Below are 27,570 nucleotides of genomic sequence, written 5' to 3' on the forward strand. Positions count from 1 at the left end.
GCCACGGGAATGGAGGGGCGGACAGCAGGAGCCACGAGAATGGAGGGGTGGACAGCAGGAGTCACGGGGGGGGTGGACAGCAGGAGCCACGGGAATGGAGGGGTGGACAGCAGGAGTCACAGGGGGAGGGGGGAGGCGGACAGCAAGAGCCACGGGAATGGAAGGCCGGACAGTTGGAACCAGGGGAATGATTGATTCCAGGCCCGCAGTGCTGATCTCCTCCTCCAGAGAGCACTGCCACCCCCCCCCCCTGGCTGCCACCCTTAGTCATTGGAGCCTCTCAAGCCACGGCCCTTCCATGTCCACAAAGCTAGTCTTGGGCAGAGCAGGCCCCATGGGCAGTGATAGGTCAGATTGTGGCCTGCCACACCCTCCCCTGGCCTGCAGGCGTCCAAGAGCACCCAATGGCCTGACCTGTGTGTGCCCTAGATGGGTGCCAAGGTGAGCCGACTGCGGTCCCTGGAGTTGGAAGCCGAGAGGAAGGGCATGGAGCCGTTGACCAAGGAGCAGCCAGTCGACAGGGAAGCCCCCAGGAAGCGCAGCAAGAAGGCCGAGGGCCTGAAGGTGGGTGTGGCTGTGCCCTCGGGTCCCTCCATGGGCTCCGCTCGGGGAGCCAGGGGCTGAGCCTTGTCTGGCCCGCAGAAGAGGATGGTGCTGGCCCAGCGGTACTTGGCCCAGGCCTCGGAAGTTCTGCTGCAGTGCCTGCACACGGCCCTGGGCGGCAAGCTCCTAAAGATCGCGGCCGCCGCCAGCCTGGAAATGGCGGAGTGCATGGGCACGCTGGATCCCGCCACCACCTGCCAGTTCCTGGCCCTGTCTCAGGTACGGCCCTGCCCCCGCACCTGACGAAACAAGAGCGGTCCCCCGTGCCACACGCTCCAGGGACTCGCAGTGAGTGCACCCCACGGTGGCCGGTGCGGAGACCCCGAGTCAGGGGCTGGCGTGAGCAGAGCTCCAGCCGAGGAAGCAAGCGCAGTCCATGTGTCTTAGGTGACCGGCACCGCCCGCCTGGCGCCTCTCCTGGCCCCGCGACGGCCCACCCGGCCCGGGGGCCCCAGGGATCCCCCTGCACATGGCCGCCTCCCCTGGCCTGTTTCAGAGCTGCTCGGCCTCGGAGATGATGCAGGAGGTACTGCTCAAGGCCACGGCCAACACCAGCAGCTCGCAGCTGGCAGCGCTGCTACAGCTCCACACGAAGCTGAAGACGCAGGAAAAGACTTCCACCAGCCTCTTTGCCAGCATGGAGCAGAGGCTGACCAACACCTTCAAGGTGAGGGGGGAGGAGGGAGGGTCAGGAGCTTCAGACCAGATCCCACAGGATCTCCAGGCCTCCATGCCCCCCACCCAGGGCCTCCACACCTCCATGCCCCCCACCCAGGCCTCCAGACTCCATGCCCCCCACCCAGGGGCCTCCAGACTCCATGCCCCCCACCCAGGGCCTCCACACCTCCATGCCCCCCACCCAGGGGCCTCCAGACCTCCATGCCCCCCACCCAGGGCCTCCACACCTCCATGCCCCCCACCCAGGGCCTCCAGACCTCCATGCCCCCCACCCAGGGCCTCCAGACCTCCATGCCCCCCACCCAGGGCCTCCAGGCCTCCATGCCCCGCACCCAGGGCCTCCAGGCCTCCATGCCCCCACCCAGGGGCCTCCAGACTCCATGCCCCCCACCCAGGGCCTCCACACCTCCATGCCCCCCACCCAGGGCCTCCACACCTCCATGCCCCCCACCCAGGGCCTCCACACCTCCATGCCCCCCACCCAGGGCCTCCACACCTCCATGCCCCCCACCCAGGGCCTCCAGACCTCCATGCCCCCCACCCAGGGCCTCCACACCTCCATACCCCCCACCCAGGGCCTCCACACCTCCATGCCCCCCACCCAGGGCCTCCACACCTCCATGCCCCCCACCCAGGGCCTCCAGACCTCCATGCCCCCCACCCAGGGCCTCCACACCTCCATACCCCCCACCCAGGGCCTCCACACCTCCATGCCCCCCACCCAGGGCCTCCACACCTCCATGCCCCCCACCCAGGGCCTCCACACCTCCATGCCCCCCACCCAGGGCCTCCACACCTCCATGCCCCCCACCCAGGGCTTCCACACCTCCATGCCCCCCACCCAGGGCCTCCAGACCTCCATAATCCACCCAGGGGCCTCCAGACTCCATGCCGCCCACCCAGGGCCTCCAGACCTCCATGCCCCCCACCCAGGGCCTCCACACCTCCATACCCCCCACCCAGGGCCTCCACACCTCCATGCCCCCCACCCAGGGCCTCCACACCTCCATGCCCCCCACCCAGGGCCTCCACACCTCCATGCCCCCCACCCAGGGCTTCCACACCTCCATGCCCCCCACCCAGGGCCTCCAGTCCTCCATAATCCACCCATGGGCCTCCAGACTCCATGCTGCCCACCCAGGGCCTCCAGACCTCCATGCCCCTCACCCAGGGCCTCCAGACCTCCATGCCCCCCACCCAGGGCCTCCACACCTCCATGCCCCCCACCCAGGGCCTCCACACCTCCATGCCCCCCACCCAGGGCCTCCACACCTCCATAATCCACCCAGGGGCCTCCAGACTCCATGCCGCCCACCCAGGGCCTCCAGGCCTCCATGCCCCTCACCCAGGGCCTCCACACCTCCATGCCCCCCACCCAGGGCCTCCAGACCTCCATGCCCCCACCCAGGGCCTCCACACCTCCATACCCCCCACCCAGGGCCTCCACACCTCCATGCCCCCCACCCAGGGCCTCCACACCTCCATGCCCCCCACCCAGGGCCTCCACACCTCCATGCCCCCCACCCAGGGCCTCCACACCTCCATGCCCCCCACCCAGGGCCTCCACACCTCCATGCCCCCCACCCAGGGCCTCCACACCTCCATAATCCACCCAGGGGCCTCCAGACTCCATGCCCCCCACCCAGGGCCTCCACACCTCCATGCCCCCCACCCAGGGCTTCCAGACCTCCATGCTCCCCACCCAGGGCCTCCAGGCCTCCATGCCCCCCACCCAGGGCCTCCACACCTCCATGCCCCCCACCCAGGGCCTCCAGACCTCCATGCCCCCCACCCAGGGCCTCCAGAGCTCCATGCCCCCCACCCAGGGCTTCCAGAGCTCCATGCTCCTCGCCCAGGGCCTCCAGACCTCCATGCCCCCCACCCAGGGCCTCCACACCTCCGTGCCCCCCACCCAGGGCCTCCAGTCCTCCATGCTCCTCGCCCAGGGCCTCCAGACCTCCATAATCCACCCAGGGCCTCCAGACCTCCATGCCCCCCACCCAGGGCCTCCACACCTCCATGCTCCTCGCCCACTGCTGAGAGGACAAGGTTGAGGTCACGCGGGCTCAAGCACTTCCTGCTCTGCCTCTGTGGGGACGGCTCAGCCTCTCTGGGCCTCAGGCCCCTGTGGCGTCTGCTGGGATACGGCCTGCCCCCAGCTCCCCGGCACAGTGAGGCTGTGCTGTGACCCATTCTGCCCAGCGGGTGCCAGGCGCTGGTCCTTCCCCTCACGGGTCCATAAGCATCTGGTGTCCATGAAGTGATCCGGACATCCTGCAGAGCCATCCCAGCTCTGCTGTCATTGGAGACCTGCAGATGGACGACACGTTTGAAGACAGAACAAGCAGACGAAAAGCACAGAATTTCACAAATCATGGAGGATAGACAAGCCTCCTTGCCTCCCCAGTTCCTGTGCTGCCTCTGTTCCTGTGTCCATGCCTGTTTCCCACGCTGGGGCCGGGTCTGTTTGATGTTAGACAGTGTCACGGCCTGCACTCTGGCCTTTGTGACAACCAAAACCGTCTGTCGACATCACCAGTGGAGACCCAGTCTCCACCCCAAGATGGACACACAGTGCAGAGTGCGAGGCTGCCCTCCCCTGAGCACAGACCCAGGGAAGTGGTGCGCGGTGGCCCAAGGCAGCAGCCCCTGGCAAAGCCAGGCAGGTGGCACCAGCTGCAGCGGCCGCCAGAGCAAGTGATGTTCAGATGATGCCACCGGGAAGCGAATGACCTCAGCGCTGGGTCACTGGCCAAGGCGAAAACAGCGGAGACCTGGAAGTGTGCTATAGGGAGAGGCCACGGGGCGGAGAGGCCACGGAGATGCCAGCCGGGCTCTGCTGTGGCAGGGCCTCATGGACGCGTGTGAAAGCTGCTAGGAGGCAGAGAGCCTGGGGAGCACTGCAGACCTCTGGGGTCAGACAGTCCCTGACACAGCCCCAGACACACTGGCCTGGTCAGCACCCAGCCTGGGGCTTCAGAAGCGAAGAGCAGGGAAGTGCGGGCAGCCCAGACCCAGACCCAAGACCTCAACAGACCTGGAAAAGGCCCCCTGGGAGAAGACACAGGAGACAGAGGAGGGCAAGAGGCCAGGACAAGCCAAAGGCCAAAGGCACATTTCCTTGAGTCTTCAGGAAAGGCTAGGGACAAACTTCCCATGCTCATAAAATCCACAACCCACCCCCCCAGCATGTGAAAGCATGTACACAAACGCACGCGCGCACACACACACACACTACAGAGAGAGAGAGAGAGAGACCAAGAAAATCACCCCCTGGCACAAGGGAGCCCAGTGACAAACTTTGAGCATCTAAAGAGAACAGCACATTACCAGGCCAAAGGGAAAGAGCCTCCAGCCTCCAGAACTACTGTTCACACGGCTGGTGCTTGAAGACATTTCTAGGCAGACACAATTCCCAGGAAATCTGTGACCAGATAATAAAAGAAAAACCGAAAGGAGGCCCCTGGCCAGTCATCTCAGGCACTTATATCAACAGTCGGGAGAAGAGTGAGAATTGACCACGGGTGATGCACAAGGAAAACGTGCAGATAAAAGTGCCGTGGCATTGGAAACGGTGCCTGGCTTAAGTGGTGAGCGCTAGCCTTGAGCACAAAGAGGCTCAGGGACAGCGCCCAGGCCCTGAGTTCAAGCCCTACAATTGATCCAAAAGAAAGTGTTATGGCATGAGCCATGACATCCTGTGAGCTTTGAATGGCATCACAGAGCCACAGTGGGAGGCAGTAAGTGTGCAAGGGTGAGAATGAGGGACAGACCGTGACACCCCAGGCCTGTCACCACCAGAGAACACACCTCAACACTACCAGAGAAATGGTAGGACTCGCAGGTCCTAGTGACTCCCTCTCCCCTAGGTCCCAGAGCACCAACCAAAATAATGTGTAACTAGGTTACCAAAAAGAAAACATTTTACAACAGTATTGTATCAATCCAAAAGACAACTAGAGAAAGGCAAATACAAAAACAGAGGGTCCCAGAAGAGGAAGAGCTCAAGACTGGTCACTCCTGGGCAACAATGGCTGGATTGGATGAAGAGGGGAAAATGTGACTGTGGGCTGTTTTAAAAGGGCTGCTACTCATAAGAGAAAGGAAAGGGAGAGCCAAGAGTCAAGATGAGGAGGAAGGCCAGGAGGTAGAGAGGAGGAGGAGGAAGAGGAGCAGGAAGGCTGGGAGGGAGGAGGAGGAGGAGGAAGACCAGGAGGTGGAGAGGAGGAGAAGGAGGAAGGCCAGGAGGTGGAGAGGAAGACGATGAGGAGGAAGGCTAGTGACAGGATTAACCCTGCAAGATGTCACCACACAGCAACGTGACTCTGAGATACAAAGACAGGAGCCTTGGGCCCAGGCACAGTCCTGGAGAGAAGCGGCTGGCACTCTCTCGGTCGCTGGCAGACTGGGGCAGGAACAGGAGGGGAGGGCGGGCAGGGCTGCGGCCCAGGACGGGAAGGGGCCACTTCCCACACTGGTGCCTGCCTCTGTCTCCCCCTTGTGGCGGCTTCCCCGTCGCCCGGTTTGTCGCTCACAGGCCTGGCAGAGCCTCTGCGTCACAGAGCAGCACTTCAACTTCCTGGGTGAGCTCCCGCCCACCATCCAGGCCATCTTCCTGTGCCACTCACAGGACAGGTAAGGACCTCGCCTCCTGCCTGTCCCGCCCCGCTGAGAGCCCGGAGGAGCTGCCCTCACCTCAGCTGGAAGTAGGCTGGACAGGCACTGCCAGCCATGCGTGGACACTCCGCGGGCCCCGGGACCTGAGATGGCCCTCTCTGACCCTTCTGGAAGACCAGGGAGAATTTCCTCCATGACACCAGGCTGGGGGACGGGGAGCTCCGTGGTCACGGCTCTTGGCACTCGAGGCCACCACAGAGATGGGGCAGAGAGGGGGCGGTGTGGACAGCTCTCATGGGGTCGGGGCTGTAGGGGCGGGAGGGTGCGCTCGCACTGGTGAGGGCCACCTGTTGACCACCTGGGCAGAGGCCCTCGTGGGCAGCGTGGCGGGGGCGGGGGCGGAGGCGGCAGGGCTCACTCTCCAGGGTCCTCGGGGACCCACAGGCCCGCAGGCCTGGCTCAGGACCCTGCGCCGCCCTCAGGTCCCGACTGTATGCCGCCACCTACGAGAAGCCCAAGAACACGCCCATAGCCAAGGGGAAACCGCTGCAGGCGGGCGGTGAGCTGGGGCCTCCGAGCAGAGCCTCCCGCGGGATGGAGCGGGGGACAACTGCCCCTGCAGTGTGCGGGCCCCCGACTTCCCACGGAGCACCGTTCCGGGTGGATGTGGCGCGCCCCGGGAGCAGCTTATACCGGGGTTGACCCCTGACCCCCACCCCAGCAGCTCAGTTCGGCACTCAGCCTGTGTCTCCACAGGCCACTGCAAGGTGATGAAGATAACGGTGACTCCAACGGCCTTCTCAGAGCTGCAGACCAGGCTCCAGCAGTTCCGGAAGCAGACCCAGACCCAAGCTCAAGTACACAGCACACCTGTGCCTCTGAGACTGGGGCTCCAGAATGCACTGCAGATGGCGGCCACCCAGGGAGAGCCAGGACCCTTGGGGGGCGGTCCCAGCCCCGGGGGGGGCACCTCTCCCTGGGGGGAGTCTGACTCTGGCCCAGCGTGTGTCCGCACTCCCCCCAGAGGGCCTGAGCTCAGTCCTTGCGAGGGCGGCCTGCCTGCTCCCCTGAATGGGGTGGTGTGGGACCCTCTCACACACGGGCTGATGGGCTGTGGTTTGTATCGGTGCAGAAACTGGAGGCCTTGCCTAGTGAACAGAAAGACCTCTGTCTACAGAAGCTCAATGGTATTCTGGAGCCCATGGAAGATTACTTGCGGCCTATCTTTCCCCTGCTCAACTTTCCAGAAGTCAGGTACCACAGGGACTCAATTCTGAAAGCCGTGGTGGGGCCACAGGCCTTCCCACACGGAAGGCAGAGGGTTGTCCCCAGCGGGGGGTCTTATGAACGAGGGGTGAAGGCGGTGCCTTTGGCATATGGAGACCAGCTCCGAGGGACACAGTGGTTTGGGCAGCCTGACTCCAGGGCTGCTTTCTTAGGAATCTCACTCCACCTGAGACTTGGAGCGGGTCTGTGGCTTCTCTAGTTCACTGCCTGTGCCCAGGACTCCTTTGGTGAAGGTGTCCTTAGCCCGTCCCAGTGACCTCCGTCACAAAGGAGTGTGTAAAGAATGCCCTGGCACACGTGCCTGGGACCATAGCGCCAATGAACACCCCGGGTACACCCCACCTGAGACCATGGCTTTGACTTTCAGAATTCCAGTTCCTGTGATTGTGGCTGACCCAGGGAAACCAAAGGGCAAAGAGAAGGAAAGGAAAATGTCCAATCCAACTGGTAGGTGGCAAGTGGCACAGTCCACAGGAGCGTGCCCCAGTGGGACGCGGTGGGCTGTGACTCCCGTTCCCGGCCCATTAAGGACAGCTTAGTGGGCTACGTTTCTAGCCAGCGGGATGCAGGTGTGGACAGAGGCTGTGGTTCTCTCGTCTTGGGCTCCCCTGTGTGCTAGGCACCCCAGCCAGATAAGATGACCTGAAAGTCCTGCTCACAGACGCTGATCAGGGCCTGGGAGAGAACACTGGATCATGTCACGTAGCCACCAGCCCCCCGGAGGCCAGTGGTCAGTGCCCACCGCTTGTGGAGCCAGCCTGCGAGCACAGGGACTCACCCTGTGCAGGAGATGAAGCCGGCCGCTGCCCAGGCCGGGCATCCCAGGTGCCAGAGCCGGCCTGAGAATTCCAGAGGGAGCGTGCAGCGGTGCCCCACACTCATCCTGCTGGGCCCACGCGTGGCTTCAGCTGTCCCTCAGGCCTGTGGCTACTCGCAGAGTGCACCCCTGGGCTTCTGACTCAATGCGCAGGAAAATGCCAGCACGTGCTCAACGCGCGACCCCCAGGGTGTTAGGGGAGCACCTGTTCACTTCCCTTTCCTGGCATCATTGAGTGTCCTAACCCCTCTCTTCATAAAGGGAAGTTTCATTTCTTTAATTCTCATTTGCCTTTGTATCTCCCACAAAGAATTGCCAAGTACGGAACCAAGGGGGTTGTCACTCAACCTGCCAGAAAAGAGCGTTGATTCCCCAAGGCGCCGCGTGCTTCCCCCGCATGCCACAGGCCCTTAGGACTGCCGGCCACAGCGGGTAGACCAGATGCGGGCTTCGGACCCCACACAGTCACTCCCATTTCACTCCGCTGACAGCCCAGGTCTCTGCCAAGGCCCCAAACTAAACTGCGTTTCAGTCCTAAAAATGGACAAGATTCAGATAAGAAAGATGTTGCTGGGTTTTAAGCAATTGTGTTTTGCTTTGTGAATAAAGAAAATCCAGGGAGAGTGCCGATGGCGCCACGCAGAGCACTGGCTATGACCACAGGGGCCAGCCAGGCTCTGCTCCTCAGCCGGCAGCCAGCATTGCAGGGACGGCCGCTAGGCAGGCCTCCCTGTGGCCCTCCCGGGAGCCCAGCTGCCCGTCAAAGCCAGGGCCCACCACTGGCGCCCTGGGCTTTGCCCTGGGCCGAGGGCTGACCTCTCCCACACCTCCATGTTGGGACAGCCACACAGTCAGGACAGGGTCCCCCTCGCTGTCAGGAGCGGGTCTCCCCCGGAATGTAAGCTGCCATTATTTCTGTGTTAGCAGCTCAAGTGGAGACTATGGACACGGTCCTGATTGTTGACAGGCACCTCCTGGAGCTGCCCCTGGAGGGGCTCTCTGTGTTCGACCAGGGCACAACTCCGTCTCTGTCCCGAGAATTTTCCCTCCAGATGCTCTGCAACCGCCTCCGTAAGGAGGAGACAGGTAAGAGGTGATTTCAAATGGAAACATTCTCATTGGTAGTATGTGGACTCCTGTCCTGTCAGAGAAGAGCAATCGAGAGCCACTTGTAGAGGTGGACGGCTGTGATCCCAGCTACATGGGACGTGGTGTCAGTAGGCTTGAGTTCCAAGGCTGGCCAGGGGGAAAGTATGAGACCCTGTCTGAAAAATAAACTAAAAACCACAACAACAAATCAGGGACTGGGATGGTGGCTTAGCTGTAGAGTGCTTGCCTAGCATACATGAAACCCTGGGTTCAATTCCTCAGCACCACATATATAGAAAGGGCCAGAAGTGGCGCTGTGGCTCAAGTGGCAGAGTGCTAGCCTTGAGCAAAAAGAAGCCAGGAACAGTGCTGGGGCCCTGAGTTCAAGGCCCAGGACTGGCAAAATAAAACAGGACTGGGAACATGGCTCACGTGGCAGAGAGCTTGCTCAGCAAGCTCAAGGCTCTGAGTTCAATTCCAGTACTGCCATAAAATAATCATAACAAGAGCAGACACCATCTTCTATTGTTTGCTTTTGCTCTAAGTTTTTGCTCAAAAATGTCTTGAAGGGGCTGGAAGTGTGGCTTAGGTGGCAGAGCGCCTGCCACAGCACTGGCAGGAAAGACAGGAGTGAGCCAGAGCCAGAGCCCCAGCGAGCAGGTGCACAGAGCTGGCGAGCAGCAGGCCACAGAGAGCGGCAGGGGCCTGCAGAGGCTCTGCCAGGCCGCCGGGCCACCAGGGCGGGGCCAGCGTGAGCACAGAACCCACTGAGGGCAGCCAGGCGGCCAGGGCGGGGCCAGTGTGAGCACAGAACCCGCTGAGGGCAGCCAGGGCGGGGCCAGCGTGAGCACAGAACACGCTGAGGACAGCCGGGGCGGGGCCAGCGTGAGCACAGAACCCGCTGAGGGCAGCCGGGGCGGGGCCAGCGTGAGCACAGAACCCGCTGAGGGCAGCCGGGCAGCCAGGGCGGGGCCAGCGTGAGCACAGAACCCGGGCAGGGAGAGATACCGCAGTGCCAGAGGTGGGAGGCGCACAGTGTAAAACGTGTCTCACCATCTCCTGAAGGTCTCTTTGAGACTGTTTTTGGTCAGAGACCAGGACTTGAACTCAGCAGTTGATGATTTCACTCATTGGCTGGCGCTCTACAACGTGAGCCACGACTCCAAACCCCTTTAAGCCATTTTTGAGCCAAAGCTTAGAGCGAAGGGACACAGTGGAGGTTAGTGTTAGTGTTGCTGTGAGTGTTGTGCGGTACTGAGTTGACAGCATGTAAATGGTGGCAGGAGCGGAGCTGAGCAATGACTCCGCCGTTGGTGGTGTGATAAAGCTAGAAAGCACACGCCCTCTGGCAGCCACAAGCAACCACGGAGTCTCTAGCTAAGAAACCAGAAACCAGAAACGCGATGGTGCTGCCGAGACGCCCGCAGAGAGGAAGGGCACACGGGCACTGAGTGGCACTGCCGCCGGCGCCACTGGAGCTGTGCAGGCCGGGAAGAGAACATGCCGGCCGGCTTCCCGTCAGAGAGCAAGCAGGCGCTTCCTGCGGGGACACGACGGGGGGCCGGGCCCCGTGTGCTCCCCAGACGCTGCAGTGGCCCGGCCCACGCAGACGGAAAGGGCAGAAAGGGCTCCACCCAGCTGCCCACCTCTGGGGAGTCCACACCCCAGGGACGGCTGGGGACTGGAGGCCCCGGGGTCTCCGGGGGGCTACTGCCCGGGCTCACCACTCAGTGCCCGGCGTGGAACGTCGGAGAAGCACACCCCTGCCTCAGCCCCCTTCCCGGCCTCTCCTGAGACCCTACAAACCCGCACTTGAGGAAGTATTTGTGTTCTGACTTGGTGGAAGTGAGACTCAATTGTCCTGTGTCTTGATGGAGACGGGACCCGTATCACATACATCTTAAGGCCAACAACCCAGCGGCATTTGGTGCCTTCTGCCAGCTCATAGCTGCGTCATCTTGCCTTCAACAGAAAGTGATGTGAAAAAGGAGGGGAAAAAGAAAGATGCAAAGAAGAAGGGGAAACGGGGCGGAAAGGTAGGCAGCGAGAGCGCGCGGGGGCTGCCCGGGGGGGACTCGGGGCCCCCGAGGACCGGCTGCCTCTGCCGAGGCCTCAGGCGAGCGACCGGGCCTGGCTGCACAGAGCCCATCCTCACCGCGCCCTGCGCCCTCCAATCCGTCTGTTACAGGGCATCCTGCCCCGGATAATCCCCCCAAACTGCATCACCATCCCCTCGGACAGCTTCAAGTGTATCCTTTGACGGCCATGGGTGCCCTGGCCCCTCCCTGTACACCCGTTTGCCCTTAACCCCGGTCCAGTCGTCATCGACCCCTACAAGGAGGCCCAAGGCAAAGGTGGGTGCCTCGCGTGCCGGCTGAGCCCTCGGCCGCCCACCGTGCCCGGGACCCGGCGCACCACGCCTGCTGATCCTTCTCTTTGCAGAATCCCTGAGCCCTGTTTTTGTGACCCAGGAAATTTTGGAAAGATTTCGAGATTCGTTTACTGATGAGTGGGAAGGGCACCTGGGCAACCAGAACTTTCCAAGGTTGGGATCCAGGTTTCCACGGCGGAAGTCCCTCGCGCTCCTCCGGGCATCGCGGGCCAGGCCCCTCCCCCAGGCCCAACAGAGGGGCCGGGCCTGGGCGGCCATGTCTGAACCCCCAAGGCCCCACAGGACCAGAGCAGCCCCCACACACATGCCACCCTCTCCCTTGGTGTGCGGACAGGCTTGAAGCAGGCATTTGGGGGACAAGGGTTTGTGTGGTGGGCATGCTGGGGGGTTGGCATGCTGGGGTGTGTGCAGGGGGTGGGCGTGCGGGGGGTGGGTGTGGGAGGGTGAGCGTGCCGGGGTTGGGCGTGTGGGGGTTGGGCGTGTGGGGGGTGGGTGTGAGGGGGGTGGGCGTGCAGGGGGTGTGGGCATCAGGGTGGGCGTGCGGGGGGGGTGCGTGCAGGGAGGGTGGACGTGCAGGGGGTGTGTGCATCACGGGGTGGGCGTGCAGGGGGTGGGTGTGCAGGGAGGGTGGACGTGCAGGGGGTGGGCATGCGGGGGTTGGGCATGCAGGGGGTGGGTGTGCAGGGGGTGGGTGTGCATGGAGGTTGGGCGTGCAGGGAGGGTGTGCATGCAGGGAGTGTGGGCGTGTATGGGGTGGGCCTGCTGGGGGTGTGCAGGGGTTGGGTGTGCAGGGTATGGGCATGCAGGGGGTGTACGTGCATGTTGTTGGGCGTGCAGGGGGTGGGCATGCCGTGGGTGGGCATCAGGGGGTGGGCGTGCCGCGTAGGTGTGCAGGGGTAGCCTGCGCAGGGCAGGGTGCTGGGAGCGTGGACGGGCACTAGGACGGGGTGAGGGTGGGAATGCCAGTGTGGGTCCGGCCTCCTCCCAGTCTCCCTCTGGGGGCTCAGTGGACACCTTCTGGCCCTGGAGGGCCTGGCTGACAGGGAAACCCCTGTCCCCGCCGTCGGGCACCTCTGCTCCTGGGGGCTTTGTGGGGTGCTGGGGGGGGGCGGTGGTGGGAGGCAGTTTCTGCACTGGGCAGGGGCTGGGAGGCACTGGCGCGTGTGGCTCGGGGGCGTGGCAGGTGCTGGGAGGCCCGGTGGGTGGCCCGGTGCATGGCCGCAGAGCTCCTTCTGCTGTCCCTGTGCAGCCAGGCCGACTGGGAGCAGGTGCTGTCCAGCTGCAGCGGCTTCTTCTTCTACGGGATGGAGAGCTTCCTGACACACATCCTGGTGGAAAGACTGGCTGCCATGAATCTGCAAGGTGGGGACCCCTCCCTCCATCACCAGACCCCACCCCGCCCTGGAGGGCACAGTGCCCAAGGTGGCTGCCCCTGGCCACACTCAACCGCCGAAGGGGGTGAGGCCTGGGGTGCTTCGGGAACAGAGACGCACCCCGCTCCATCTCCTGGCCTCCTCTGGCCGCAGCCACAGGACTCTGATCTCAGGGGCTCCGCTGTCTTCAGCTCCCTCCTTGGTTCTTCAGAGGCCTCCGTTCCAATTTCCATTGCTTGAGGCAAGAGTGAGGTGTTGGGGTGCTGGTCTCTTCATCCGGGCCTTGGGGGTGGGAGCCACTGCTCCCCCCGCGTGCTTGGAGACCCCCACGGCCACCTCACGGCTGCCCTTTGAGCTCTGGCCCCACACTGCGCTTTTCCCTGCCTCCTGCACCCTGGCCTCTGTGGATCCCTGCGTCTCTGAAAAAGGCCTGGTGGAAGAAGTGTGGGTGCTGGGCTGATAGGACAGCATGCCCGAGGCCTCCAGGGCAGCCGCTGGACAGCTGCTCTCTCCACAGAGTGCCAGCTGATGGTCTTGCTGGACCAGACAACTTCCTACAAGAGCCGGCGGAGGAAGGCAGAGAGCTCTGAAAGCAAGAGGTGCTCGAGGTCCCTGCTGGGCCAGAATGAGGCTGGGGAGGGGTCAGCCCGCGAGCAAGGGGCACGCCCCCACCGGCCAGGCTGGGGCCCCCTCCCCCAGGGACCCTGTGGGCTTTAAGGGTGGACCTCACAGTAGCAACATGCACTGTCAGCTCCATCCTGGGGCTGGGAGCTGCTGCAGATGGGTCATACGAGCACCCCGAAATGCCATGTCATTCTGAGGTGAAGTGATTGCACAGCTGTACAGCATCCGTCCGAAACCGCATTCCCACATCTTGTGCAGTCTGGATGATGGGCGGGAAGGAGGGAGGGAGAGCCCACCTGGGCCCCCGGGTGCCAACCCACGGGAGCTGGGCCCCCACAGCATGGCGCAGCAGTCCCTAGATAAGCCCATTGAGACGGCCATCCTCCTGAGCCTGGTGGGCGTCAAGAGCATCGTGGCCAATCAGTGGCCAGCACTGCTGCAGGACAACGCGCAGAGGGCCAACATCCTGTGGGAAAGTGAGTTCCAAAGGCCCCTCTCCTGAGCCTGCTGGGGTGGCCGTGGCCTACGGGGTGCTTGTGCCCTCATCCAGCTAGTGGGCCATCTAAGGAGACGCTCACGTCCTAGACCTGCTGCCCGTCGGCAAGACGGTTGGGAAAGCGGTCCGCCTCCTGCAGAAGATGAGATACACTGAGAAGCCCATGGAAGGTAAGGCAGAGCCAGCGTGCGCATCAGTCTGCTGGGACACACGTTGTCCTCGGAGCCCTGCAGCAGGGATTCCGAGACAGGAGCTCGGAGGGAGAGAGTTGGGACTGACCGTGCACAGGAAGTGCGGGGCTGACCATGCACAGGAAGCGCGGGGCTGACCGTGCACAGGAAGTGAGGGGCTGACCGTGCACAGGAAGTGCGGGGCTGACCATGCACAGGAAGCGCGGGGCTGACCATGCACAGGAAGTGAGGGGCTGACCGTGCACAGGAAGTGCGGGGCTGACCGTGCACAGGAAGTGCAGTGCGGGGCTGACCGTGCACAGGAAGTGCAGTGCGGGGCTGACCGTGCACAGGAAGTGCAGTGCGGGGCTGACCGTGCACAGGAAGCGCGGGGCTGACCATGCACAGGAAGTGCGGGGCTGACCGTGCACAGGCAGTGCGGGGCTGACCGTGCACAGGAAATGCGGGGCTGACCGTGCACAGGAAGTGAGGGGCTGACCGTGCACAGGAAGTGCGGGGCTGACCGTGCACAGGAAGTGAGAGGCTGACCGTGCACAGGAAGTGCGGGGCTGACCATGCACAGGAAGTGAGGGGCTGACCGTGCACAGGCAGTGCGGGGCTGACCGTGCACAGGAAGTGTGGGGCTGACCGTGCACAGGCAGTGCGGGGCTGACAGTACACAGGAAGTGCAGTGCGGGGCTGACCGTGCACAGGAAGTGCGGGGCTGACCATGCACAGGAAGTGCGGGGCTGACCGTGCACAGGAAGTGCGGGGCTGACCGTGCACAGGCAGTGCGGGGCTGACCGTGCACAGGAAGTGTGGGGCTGACCGTGCACAGGAAGTGAGGGGCTGACCGTGCACAGGAAGTGAGGGGCTGACCGTGCACAGGAAGTGCGGGGCTGACCGTGCACAGGAAGTGCGGGGCTGACCGTGCACAGGAAGTGAGGGGCTGACCGTGCACAGGAAGTGAGGGGCTGACCGTGCACAAGCAGTGCGGGGCTGGCCGTGCACAGGAAGTGCGGGGCTGACCGTGCACAGGAAGCGCGGGGCTGACCGTGCACAGGAAGTGAGGGCCTGACCGTGCACAGGAAGTGCGGGGCTGACCGTGCACAGGCAGTGCGGGGCTGACCGTGCACAGGAAGCGCGGGGCTGACCGTGCACAGGAAGTGAGGGGCTGACCGTGCACAGGCAGTGCGGGGCTGACAGTGCACAGGAAGTGAGGGGCTGGCCGTGCACAGGAAGTGCGGGGCTGACAGTACACAAGCGGCACAGTCTGTTCATCCCCCGGGTGAACATGGGCTGAGGAGGAGCATGAAGGGGCCTGTGCCATTGCAGACAGCTGGCACCTAGAGTTGCTAACTGATCTCAAACGGCTCAAGCACCCGAGGCAATGCTTTCGCAGCACCCCGTCCTCCACAGCTAAGGATTCGGAGGGGGTTAGCCAGGCAGGCTGGGAAGCCTCTGACCACAGTGTACCAGCGGGGTCCCCCTGGCCTCCATCGTCCCCATTCAGATGAGAAATCCTTGGGAAAATGGAGTCCTAAGCCAGGGGTGCGCCCTGGTTGAGTTATAGCCGTCAGCCCGTCTTCCCAGCTTCGAATTCCCCAACACTTGTCACGGTGACAAGCTCCAGATATCACTGTAAAACATGTGACCCAACGCCAGCCAACCGCTTTTAGTTGTACGTGAAATAAGTAATCCTCCACAACTCAAAGATGAACTCCAGGAGGGTTTAAAATCGAGAAACCTTCCATATAATGCAACTCAATAGTAAGTTAACCTTTGAAAACAATTATGTTTTCTAGTGCCTAGGATATTGTACCAGAAAATAATTAGTGAGTGAGTGAGTGTGCGAGTGGGTACACTACCAATCAACTGGCTCAAGTCCTTCTGCCCGACCCACACAGGAATTGAAGGGGGACGGGGGAGGGATGGGGGGGGCTGTTCAGTGTTAGCAGCTCCAGGCCTTTGAGTGCACACAGCCTGGGGCCAGACTGGAAGACCAGAGGCTCGCTGCTCCTCCGAGATGGAGGCCCACGGTGGCAGGGTTTAGAAACCGGGGACTTCTGGCTGTAGGTAATGAGGCTGGAGGCTTCAGCCACCAGAGGCCTGGGCACTTGGAAGCTGCCATCAGCCTCAGTCTCCAGCAGCTGTGAGGGGCAGCCCCTGATCGTGGTAAAACTCAAGAGGGGGCCTACAGAGGCTCAGGTGAGGGCCCTCCGGCCTAGTGGGTCAAGACCCTCAGCCCTGGAGACGCTCACCCCTCGAGGGCCCCCTGGAGCTCTTCCAGAAGGCAGAGCCTGGTTTCTCACCTCTGGCTCTCCATGGTCTTCAGTCTTTCCCCACCGTGTCTCCATGCCATGCCCTCTCTCTGTGTCTGCCGTTCCCCGCTGTCTCTGCCCCCCCCCCCTGCCATTCCTGCCCCGCTGCTCTCTGGAGCTCTCGGGCAGCCTTCCTGCCTCTATTGCTCCCACCACTGCGGTGGGGCTATCGCCTCTGCTGCCGCCAGTTCATCCTCATCTAGTAATCGAAGCAAGAGCCAGGCACCAGGGGTTTACGGTAATCCTAGCTACTCGGGAGGCTGAGATCTGGGGATCATGGTTCAAAGCCAGCCCGAGAAGAAAACTGAGGAGCTCCAGACTGGAGGTAGGACTCAAGAGTTCCAGCCACAAGTGAAAAAGTGAATCAAGAGCACAAGGCCCTGAGTTCAAACCCCAGTATCGGAACATACACATACATGCACACACACACAGCACATGAACAGAGAGTAGGCAAGCAAAGACCACTTAAGAAAAGTCTTATAGTAACCCTAATGTTGAAAAAGAGCAGGAGGAAGTACGGGAGGCATCTTCAAGCCAACTCCCAAAGTGAGCTGACAGGCCTGGTCACCTAGGTAGAAAGAGCTGCAGGACTCTGTGAGAAGCTTGGTCAGCCCAATCACAGCACTGCCTTTTGTGCAAATGAAAGATGTGTTTGTATCCGTCGCGGGCCTTCTGCTGGGGAAGTGTTGGGTAGGAATGGCTGCAGGACCGTCTATCGTCTCCTGAGGCTTGTGAGGAAAAGCCTGATGCGTGCTCCCCGAAAGGCAGGGCTGGAAGAGTGCATTCAAGAGCCAGACTTGTGCGTCATCAGCAAGCAGCCATGGTTGCTGGGTAGCTTCCTGTCCCCTCTGTGGGGAAAGCTCAAAGCCAGGCATGAGGTCGGGCCAGCCAGTTGCTTGACTGGCATTCCTTCACTCAAGGTAGCCAAGTCCGAAGGCCCTGGCTCCCAACATGTTAGCTTTTTTTAAAGGAAAAGAGATATTAAAAGGGATGCTTTCAATAAAGGCCTATCATGAACCTTTTCGGTGTTTAACAGTACTTAGCAGTGCTCGAGTAGTGCAGGACTCCCGCCTTAGCGCCCACAAGGGGTGAGTTCCTCTGATCCAATCGAGCACTGGAAAGACGGGTGTCCTAACAGACAAGGAGCGGGACCTGGCATACACACTTGTGCCACGCCGGGCACCCAGCTTGTTGCTGGCCAATGGATGGGGAGCAAGCGTAGCAGGCTCAGGGCCATGCCTGAACGTTGGTCTTTTGGCTCCTGTAACCTGTGCAGAAGCGAGAGCCCAACGCATCGGCACACATTCAGGAGGGAACCAGTTACCTCATCCTGTGATTGTTTTGCCAGGGCAAGGGCGCGGCTGGCTGCACAGAGGAGGCCCTGAGGCCCGGCTCTGGATTCTACCTACCGATGCCTGTTGTCGGAGGAATAGAGGGGACTCGGGTTCCACCCGAACTGTACAGTCCTGCCATTGCTAGCAGGAAAGCCGTAGCTTCTGCACTCCTGCAGCAGTGAGGAGCAGATTCTGCCCGTGGCCTCAGCTCAGATCTGGCTGCCTCTTGCCCTGTTCTCCCTGCACCCTGGTCCCGGTCCCTGGGAGCTGGATCTGTGCCAGACAGCCCTGCAGCTCACCAGCTCCATCTCACCCTCCACAGATGAGTCTCCATACGCCAACCCGGACGAGACGCCGTCGCTTGGGGCGGAGTCCCCCGGCTCGGAGCCGCACCCCACGGCCCTCAGCCTGGTCCTGTATGGGCTGCCGCACCAGGCCATTGTATGATTCCCCCGGAGTGCCCTCCCTCCCGGCTCTGCCCCTTTGGGGCCCAGGGCCGCTGTCCCCACCCCTGCCTCCCGGCACAGGGCTCCTGCTCTGCTCCTCACTAAGAAAAGTTGTCAGACTGCACATTTCTTGTCGATTTAAGCATTTTAATAAACAAGAACAAACCTGTGGTGTGGTTTCTCGACTTCAGGGGTACCAGCAATTTGTGTGGTGTCTCGGGTGGGGGGGGTACCCCTCAAGGAAACTTCTGGAACAAGGAGCTCCCAGACACTGGGCATGCCTGCCAGCAAGTGCTCTTTCCAGATGAGTCTCCTGTCTGTCTGTCTGTCTGTCGGTCCCAGCTCTTGTGGGCTACCTGCCGGAGGGCCCTGGGGAGGGGAGACCCCTTGCAGGCGGTCCTTCTGCAGGTCCCCGTTAGTTCCGTCCCTGGTGGGCTGTGCTTCTGGTGGCCGGCTCCACTCGCCTGTGAGGCCTGAGCGTGGTGCCGGGCCCTCTGTGGGCGCCAGTGGCACGGAGCGGAGAAGGCCAAGGATGGTCCCACAGGGCAAGAGCTACATGGCCAGGCCACTGAGGTAGATACATTATTTCTTCTTTTGTTGCAAATAACACAATGGCACAGGCTGGAGAGGTTGGCAAGGATGGAGGCTTGCTGGGCTCCAGTGGCTCACACTTGTAATCCTGCTACTCAGGAGGCTGAGATCTGAGGCTCATGCCAGCCCAGGCCGGAAAGTCCATGAGACTCCACTAACCAAACACACACACACACACACACACACACACACACACCACACCACACCACACCACACCACACCACACCACACCATACCACATACACACAGAGCCAGAAATGGAGCTGTGGCTCAAGTGTAGAGCACTAGCCTTGAGCAGAAAAGCTCGGGGACAGCATCCAGGCCCTGAGTTCAAGTCCTATTACTGACATAAAACAAAAAGAGTGGAGACCCACTTTGGCTCATGGTTGTGGACTTGTAGGCAGAGTCCGAGGCTGGTTCAGGGTGTCTCCTGTCTTCTTGCAGGGTCAGATCAGGTTGATTGCTAGCGTGTGAAAGGCTGGATGGCAGGGAGGGGGAGACACATGAAGAACACCAGAACATCACCGTGGAGCTGTTCCTTCCTCCTCGGGTTGAGAAACGTGGCAGAGCTGCCACATGTGCTGCTGTGTGTCCTGAGCCCTGTGGGTGCAGGGCCAACTCCACAGGGTCAACGTGAAGGAAACGGCCCTTCCCACCTTCCCTGCTGAGGGACACGCACCAGACTTCCTGGGTCAGGATGTAACCGAAACCAATCAGGAAAGTGCCAATTCATAATGATAAGAACGTTCTGCACACCTATAAGACAGCCAAGGTGAGAGAATAGTGTGGCAGGTGTGTGGTAGGCGTGTGGCAGGCGTGTCACAGGTGCGTGTCAGGTGTGTGGTAGGCATGTGGCAGGCATGTCACAGGTGTGTGTCAGGTGCATGGCAGGTGCGTGTTGGTTCTTTGAGGATTTGTTTTAGAAGAATTTGATTTTTTGAGTTCTACGTATATTTTAGATATGAGGCCTTTGTCTGTTGAATGGCCGGTAAAGATCTTCTCCCAGTCTGTGGGCTTTCTGTTTATCTTGCGAGCTATGTCCTTTGCCTTGCAGAAGCTCTGCAGTTTGATGCAGTCCCATTTGTCCAACCTTTCTTTGATTAGTTGTGGTTCTGGGCTTTTATTAAGGAATTTTTGTCCTGTGCCAAGGAGCCAAGTGTTTCTCCTATTCCTTCTTGTAGTGTTTTCAGGGTATTTGATTTTACTTCGAGGTCTTTGATCCATTTGGAATTGATTTTGGTGAGAGCTAAAGAGAGACTTCTTTGAAGAGGAAATGAGAATGGCCAAGAGACACATGAAGAAGTGCCCTACATCACTGGCCAAAAAAGAAATGGAAATCAAACAACACTGAGGTTCCACCTCACCCCAGTAAGAATGTCTATTCTCAGGAAAACATAATAACAAATGCTGGAGGGGATGTGGCCAAAAGGGAACACTAATACACTGTTGGTAGGTGTCAGGATCTCTGAGGACCAGAGGAGATGTCCCAATGTCGGGGTCTCGAGGACCCCTTTCCCCCCGCCCAATCTCCCGGGGGGGAATGCCTGAACCTCAATTCTGTAGAAGAAACTCCGCCCTACCCCTCATACTGGCAGAAGGAGTAAGGCACGTCCTTTCTGGACTGCTCTAGGCTGAAGTGGGATGCCGAAATCCCTTCCTCTGCCCCCCATAACGTGTCAGGAACCGCAGGACAAAGGTAACGGGGAGACGGCTGGATGGTTGAATGAGTCTCAAAGGATTTAATTTGGGAGAGGGGCTTATATAGCGGTAATGGCGGGAAAGGGAAGGACTTGGGCCATTGGCTAAGCTGAGCTGCCCATCAGGTGATGTCACGAAACTTCCTTTGTGGGCTGGACAACCCTATCATGGTGGCACACACGTGTTCATCCCCCAGGGGCGGGGGGCTTCTTTTCCCGTTGAGGCCAGAAGGTGGGAGGGGCTTCCTCCCACACTGTCCCAGGGCTGGGGGAAGGGCAGCATCTCGCTCTTGGCGCCCTTCCCCCACCAAGGCCAAAACTGAGTCCCCAACAGGTAGGGTTGTGAACTTGCTCAGCCACTCTGGAAAGCAGTATGGAGATTCCTCAGAAGGCTAAACATAGAGCTCCCCTATGACCCAGCAGCCCCACTCTTGGGCATCTACCCAAAAGACCACAAACAAGAACACACTAAAGCCACCAGCACAACAATGTTCATTGCAGCACAATTTGTCATTGCTAAAATATGGAACCAACCCAGATACCCCTCAGTAGACAAATGGATCAGGAAAATGTGGTACATATACACAATGGAATTTTGTGCCTCTGTCAGAAAGAATGATATTGCCCCATTCATAAGGAAATGGAAGGACTTGGAAAAAATTATACCAAGTGAAGTGAACCAGACCCAAAGAAACATTGACTGTATGGTTTCCCTCATAGGGAAAATTTAGTACCTGTTTAGGCTAATCATAGCAGAAGATCATAGTAGCCCAATAGCTATGCCCAGATGATGCTAAGTGAAATGAACTCCACGTTATGGAAAGAAGTGTTATATCATTGTTGTACTTATTTTCAACATACCATATGTAACAGTATACTTTTTTCTGTCATACTCCCTTTCCGTGGTTTTACCCTTGCTGTCACTATATCTGACCTTAGTACCCTGGATACTGTATATACGTGTATTAGAACTAGTGAAGGGAAATGGAATACCAAAATCAAAAGACAAAGGATAAAAAGACAAACCATTCCAAAAGCAATACTTATAAAACCATTTGGTGTAAACAATTGTACAACTCATTGGGGGGAGAGGGAAAGGGGGAGCGGAAGGCGGGGTGGGGGGAATGAGGGAGGAGGTGATAAGTTGAACAAAAAAATGTACTCACTGCCTTACATATGAAACTGTAACCCCTCTGTACATCACTTTGACAATTAAAAAAAAAGTCAGGTGGTCACATGATGTCGTCCATGCAACATTGCCAAAGTACAGCTGCCCAGATGAGTGTCCCAGGGGAGCTGGCAGGGGCTGGGTGGCAGGCAGCAGGGACCCTTCTGCCAGAATTCCAGAGCTGCACTTGCACACGCCCGCACACACAGAAAGTGTGCAGACAGAACACAGGCTGGAGCGTAGCTCACCAATATCTTGAGCCAACCCGTTTCCTTGTTTTGGCATTACTACAGGCATGCAAAATGTTGGGAAAGTGTGAAGGGTCTCCTGCACTGTGCACACTGAAGTTGTTCCTCATCCTTGGCGGTGGGCGTTCACAGACCCTGTGGAGGCCTGAAACCAGGGGTACCCAACGCCATAGTCCTCCAGGTTCATCGGTCCCTGGAGCTTCCTTCCTGTCCACAGTGGTGTCTTCAGCAAGCAAAGCTAAGCACGTCCCTACAGTCCGGCGGATCTGATGCCTGAGGTGTCGGCTCGCCGGCAGGAAAGGCAGAGCCAGGGCACACGTCCTGCTGGGAGGATGAGATCACGCTGCCCAGATCTCCTGGGCCATGTTCTCCAGCCCTGGCTGAACGTGGGGGACTGAACCCCTGGAGAGTGCAAACGCAGAGGAGGAGGGACAGCTCTGCCCCTCCTGCCTGTGAGCCTGCGGTTAACCCCCCATAAAAAGCTAAGCGCACATCTTTGATAATATGGAAAGGGTTGTCTGACTCTATTCTGTTTGATTTTGTCTTTTTATTTTTTTGTCAAATATATAGTATACTTGTTCCGGTTTAAAAAAAAAAAAAAAGCTAACTAATGACCGGGGAATAAATTCCAATCAGAGCAGTGCTGGAAATATGAGCTTTCTTGTACAAAGACGTTGGCATCCACCCAAACAACAAGAATAAAAGCTTCTGGAGATATTTCATCCGCAGCACCCATTTCTCACCACATGGCGGCCTGCTCATGGGAGAAATATTAAACAGTAAGTGCTATTCCATGTATCAAAGGCTCTAAAATAACTTTCTGAATTATGTCCCAGCAACATAACAAATCACATTATCAATTAGCTTCTGTAGCACAAGTGGCATTCTGTAATATATTCAAGCATGAAAAAATTGCATAGGTGAAATTTATGTAACCCTAAAAACTATAAGGAGAAAAAAGATCACGGGGGATTTATTGGTAATAATGGAAGACAGGATGTAATTCCGGTGGTGGATGGCCCCTGGGAAAGGGTGTCCAGTTCTCGAGCGCTGTGGAGAGACGAGGCAGGCCAGACGCGGGTGCTGGGTACGGGGGCCCCGGGTGTGCAGGCGATGACCACCACCGCCCCGAGACTTCCCCGGCATCAGGAGGGGGAGCGGGAGGGGAGCCCCTGCAGGGAGGAGTCGACGCCCAGCTCCGCAGCCGAGGACTTACCCAGGCAGCCGTGGGGGCTCTGGAGCCGGCGGAGCCGGGCTCGACCTTGAGGAGGCACCGGGGAGAGAGCCGCGAGAGCCACGTCTGCTCCTCTGGAACGCGCACACGTCTGGACTCTGGCCTGGTGGGGACAAGTGGCCCCTGACAAGACTGGGGGCCGGGGCGCGGCCTGGCCCTGGCCAGGCGCCTAGGCCTCAGCTCCAGAGACTCCGTGACCGTTTCCAAGGTGAGTGTCGGCCCCAGGCCGGCCGCACCCCGACGCGCTGCTCCCCACAGGTATTTGTAAAGCGTCCATTGTTTTCTTAACTTATGTACTGAAATTTTCCACGTTTAAAAATAAAGGCTTTCATTAACAAGATGTTGATTATAGGAAATTTGGACCCCCGCCCAGAGTAGACTAGAGGGGAAAAACCTCTCCCGTCCACGCTGAGGCCACGCGGGTGATCCTCTCCCTTCCACGCTGAGGCCACGCGGGTGATCCTCTCCCTTCCACACTGAGGCCACGCGGGTGATCCTCTCCCTTCCACGCTGAGGCCACGCAGGTGATCCTCTCCCTTCCACGCTGAGGCCACGCAGGTGATCCTCTCCCACGCTGAGGCCACGCAGGTGATCCTCTCCCTTCCACGCTGAGGCCACGCAGGTGATCCTCTCCCTTCCACGCTGAGGCCACGCAGGTGATCCTCTCCCACGCTGAGGCCACGCAGGTGATCCTCTCCCTTCCACGCTGAGGCCATGCAGGTGATCCTCTCCCGTCCACGCTGAGGCCACGCAGGTGATCCTCTCCCGTCCACGCTGAGGCCACGCAGGTGATCCTCTCCCGTCCACGCTGAGGCCACGCAGGTGATCCTCTCCCACGCTGAGGCCACGCAGGTGATCCTCTCCCGTCCACGCTGAGGCCACGCGGGTGATCCTCTCCCTTCCATGCTGAGGCCACGCAGGTGATCCTCTCCCTTCCACGCTGAGGCCATGCAGGTGATCCTCTCCCGTCCACGCTGAGGCCACGCAGGTGATCCTCTCCCTTCCACGCTGAGGCCATGCAGGTGATCCTCTCCCGTCCACGCTGAGGCCATGCAGGTGATCCTCTCCCGTCCACGCTGAGGCCACGCAGGTGATCCTCTCCCTTCCACGCTGAGGCCACGCAGGTGATCCTCTCCCGTCCACACTGAGGCCACGCAGGTGATCCTCTCCCGTCCACGCTGAGGCCACGAAGGTGATCCTCTCCCATCCACGCTGAGGCCACGTGTCTGGCTCCCTCCCATCCACACTGAGGCCACGCAGGTGACCTCCTCCCATCCACGCTGAGGCCACATGGGTGGCTCCCCTCCCGTCCACACTGAGGCCACGTGGGTGACCTCCTCCTGTCCACGCTGAGGCCACGTGGGTGACCCCCTCCCATCCACGCTGAGGCCACGTGTGTGGCTCCCTCCCGTCCACGCTGAGGCCACGTGTGAGGCTCCCTCCCGTCCACGCTGAGGCCACATGTGAGGCTCCCTCCCGTCCACGCTGAGGCCACGTGGGTGGCCCCCCTCCCGCCCACACTGAGGCCACATGGTGGCAGCTCCTGACATTCCCTCACTGCAGAACGGCCCATGCTCCACCGCTTGCCGTTCTCCTGCCCCCCCAGGGGGGATTTCCCGCATCAGCGTCCTTTCCCTCCGCGGGTGGCACAAACCCCAACAGCGGAGCACAGTGCCCAGCCTCTGCACCCCGCCTTCGGCCCTGAACTCCAGGGCTGGCACTCAGCAGCATGAAAGCGTGGCAGGCTGGTGGCTGGGGGTCTGAGGGTTCTTGGGGTGGCAGCCAAGTGCCCTGGGGCCCTGGGCAGGAACACAAGTGGCACAACCTGCCAACCTGGCCAGGAGCCAGGACTGAGAGGGTCAGAGTCTGGCTGTGCTCTTCCCATTCCAAGGTCAACCTTGCCCTGCAAGGGGTCACTGAGACCCCCACTAGAGAGAGGTGAAGGGAAGACAGGCCCGCATGTGACGTCACTGCTCCTGTAGCCCCCAAGCACAGCACCCCAGGGCTTCTCCATCTCCCTCCACCAGCTCCAGCTCACCTCTCCCTTGCCCAGCTTCCTGACTCCTCCGCTGTCTTGCAGAAGGCCAGGCCGGGTCCACCCAGACCTGGGTGACCTCAGGTCACTGCAGGTCACCTCCCGGCCACCAAGGGGGACCCCTTGCCTGCTCTCACTAATTGTGCAGACTGGGATCCTGGAGCGGCTGCCCCTCAGGCCTGGCCTGGGACCCCTGGAAGAGCACCCCTCCCTCCCTTCCCCTCCCCTCCCAGGGGTGGCCCCCCGCCCCCCCACTGGCCTGGCCAGGTCCCCTATGGTCTCAAGGCTTTGAGCAGAGAAGTCACAGACACAGCCAGAGCAGAATTACTTTCAGATGAGCTGGATTAAGGAATTAGGCAGGTTAATAAAACTAAAATGCTCACAGACACTTGTATATAAATTTCTATTAAGTTGCCTCGTCCGGCTTAGGTCTGTAATAGTTTAATTTTCTGCATTAAATAATTAAAACTCTATTTTCAATTGCTGTGAACAATTGTTTTTCTTAATGATGTTCCTAGAGGAGCCAGTAATTTTATATCTTGTAAAAATGATTAAATAGCATCATTATCCCATATCTCTGAAATATAACTCAGCAACTTCAGGAAAGGCCATTTGTATTCAATTAATACTCCCTTGCATTAAGACACACAATATTACTTCATGCCAGGCATAACCCTGTGTCCTCTCATTTTAGTTATGACGATGATGAAGAGAGAAACAACCAGTTTAATTATCCCGTTTCCAACAGAGAAATCAATTCTCGGTGCATCTTTACCCCTAGGAGAGGGGCGCCGTGGTCCTGGGGAAGGGCAAGCCTGGCGGCTGGCCAGAGGGGCTGCAGCCCCCCTTCGGCAGCAAGGCCCCTGGTGGCATGGGACCCAGTGGGAGGGGACCTGCAGCCACCCTCCCCTGGTGCGGAGGACCTGGGAGCTGGGGGCCCCCCCCCCGCGCCCAGTTCACGTCTCGGCAGGGCTTCCTTCCAGCAGCCTGCCCCCGCTGCCCCCACCCCCCCGCCAGGCTCTGAGGGGCCCCATGGGGCCTCAGGCTTCCGGGCAGAACTGACCGCTGGCTGGACCACGGGTGGAGGGCACCTTCAGGCCCCCCAGCACGACCCCTCCACTCGTAGCCGCCCCGGTCCCGTGGGGGGCCTGGCCCCTCCTCAGATGATCCAGGGACATGCCCCTCAATCACAGTAGCACTGTGGCCAATATAATCTAATTGTTTGACATCTTTATCACAACTCACCACAGCCAGAGAGAGATGACTAGATTAATACCCCATGCTGTCGGCTAATGGCGGGGGCAGAACTGATGGGCCAAATTACAGGGAGCTCTTAAATGTCCTTATTACAGATTTTAATTCCTTGTGACAAGAGGTGAGAGATGGTGTTGAGATGGCGAGGTGGGAGCGGCCATCGCCGCCTGGCTCCTGATACCCCGGCCTGCCTGGGTGGGGCGGGGGCAACTGGAAGGAGGTGGGGGTTCAAGCAGCCCGGGCAGAGGAGGCCAGCCGGGACCTCGTGGCGTCCTGCAGCCTTGGGCCTGGACGTAGCACCTGGGCTGATGCTGTCGGCTCAGAACCGTGCCTCCAGGGGCAAGCTGGGGCACAGATGGAGCTGCTGGCCCCTGGGGTACCCTGACCTGACAGGGGCACCCCCGGCATCACGGGGTGCAGGGTGTGTGAGCATGCCAGGGAGGTCCAGGCTTTCCCCAGGTGCCCAGCCCCTGGATGTCTGCCGCCTCTGGTGAGCGTGGAGACCCCCGCCCTTGGGGATGGAGGAGGTGCTGGGCTGGGCGGCCTTGCCCTCCCACGGGACCCCAACCGGCTAGGTGGCTAGCTCCCAGCATCAGGGCTGGCACCTGCCGTGGGCCCCCACTCCCACTCTCCCCAACGGGGCCCCAACCTTGAGGAAGACTGGAACACAGGGAAAGTGGGGTCTGCGGCGGGTCCGCCAGGCGTCCGGGCATGCCTGGCCTGTCCCAGGATCCCAGCACAGTTGTGGCCATTTCTCTCCATGCAGATCAAAGGAAGGCTGTGACAAGGAGAGTCCAGGCTCTCCTCCTCCTTTCTGGAGGCTGGGGTGGAGTGGGGTGGCCAGGTCTCGGCATCCTTCTCGTCTGCAAGGTAGAGCTCACCCACTGAGGGTGAAGGTCACAGGCAGAAGGAGTCTTGGGACAGAGCAGGAGCACCTACTTTTCTTCTTCAAAGGTAAGTCTTGGAGGGCAGGGCTGTGGGTGGGGCTAACCCTGCTACTCCTGGTTGTTTCTACCCCGGATTGCTTCCTGGAGAGGCTGTGTTCAGGGTCACCCTTGTCCCGGCTCAGCGGGGGGGGGGGGGCACAGGGGTCGTT

At 60.1% G+C, this 27,570-nt stretch overlaps 1 protein-coding gene across 1 annotated transcript in view; it reads left to right on the forward strand.

Moving 5' to 3' along the window:
• The window catches only part of Cfap46 (cilia and flagella associated protein 46), an 84,813-nt gene extending 66,565 nt beyond the window's left edge, over positions 1 to 18,248 (forward strand). The window contains 19 exon segments of the mRNA XM_048334671.1: positions 430 to 564; positions 643 to 822; positions 1,100 to 1,270; positions 5,819 to 5,916; positions 6,381 to 6,457; positions 6,655 to 6,795; positions 7,035 to 7,152; positions 7,553 to 7,632; positions 8,930 to 9,088; positions 11,063 to 11,127; positions 11,280 to 11,340; positions 11,410 to 11,445; positions 11,534 to 11,636; positions 12,733 to 12,845; positions 13,374 to 13,455; positions 13,820 to 13,956; positions 14,066 to 14,146; positions 17,504 to 17,555; positions 17,978 to 18,248. Of these exon segments, the coding sequence (XP_048190628.1) occupies positions 430 to 564; positions 643 to 822; positions 1,100 to 1,270; positions 5,819 to 5,916; positions 6,381 to 6,457; positions 6,655 to 6,795; positions 7,035 to 7,152; positions 7,553 to 7,632; positions 8,930 to 9,088; positions 11,063 to 11,127; positions 11,280 to 11,340; positions 11,410 to 11,445; positions 11,534 to 11,636; positions 12,733 to 12,845; positions 13,374 to 13,455; positions 13,820 to 13,956; positions 14,066 to 14,146; positions 17,504 to 17,555; positions 17,978 to 18,248 (2,160 nt within the window).
• The last annotated feature ends 9,322 nt before the right edge of the window (positions 18,249 to 27,570 follow it).

The sequence above is a fragment of the Perognathus longimembris genome, chromosome 2 (genome assembly GCF_023159225.1).
Source record: "Perognathus longimembris pacificus isolate PPM17 chromosome 2, ASM2315922v1, whole genome shotgun sequence".
In the NCBI taxonomy this organism is placed as follows: Eukaryota; Metazoa; Chordata; class Mammalia; order Rodentia; family Heteromyidae; genus Perognathus; species Perognathus longimembris.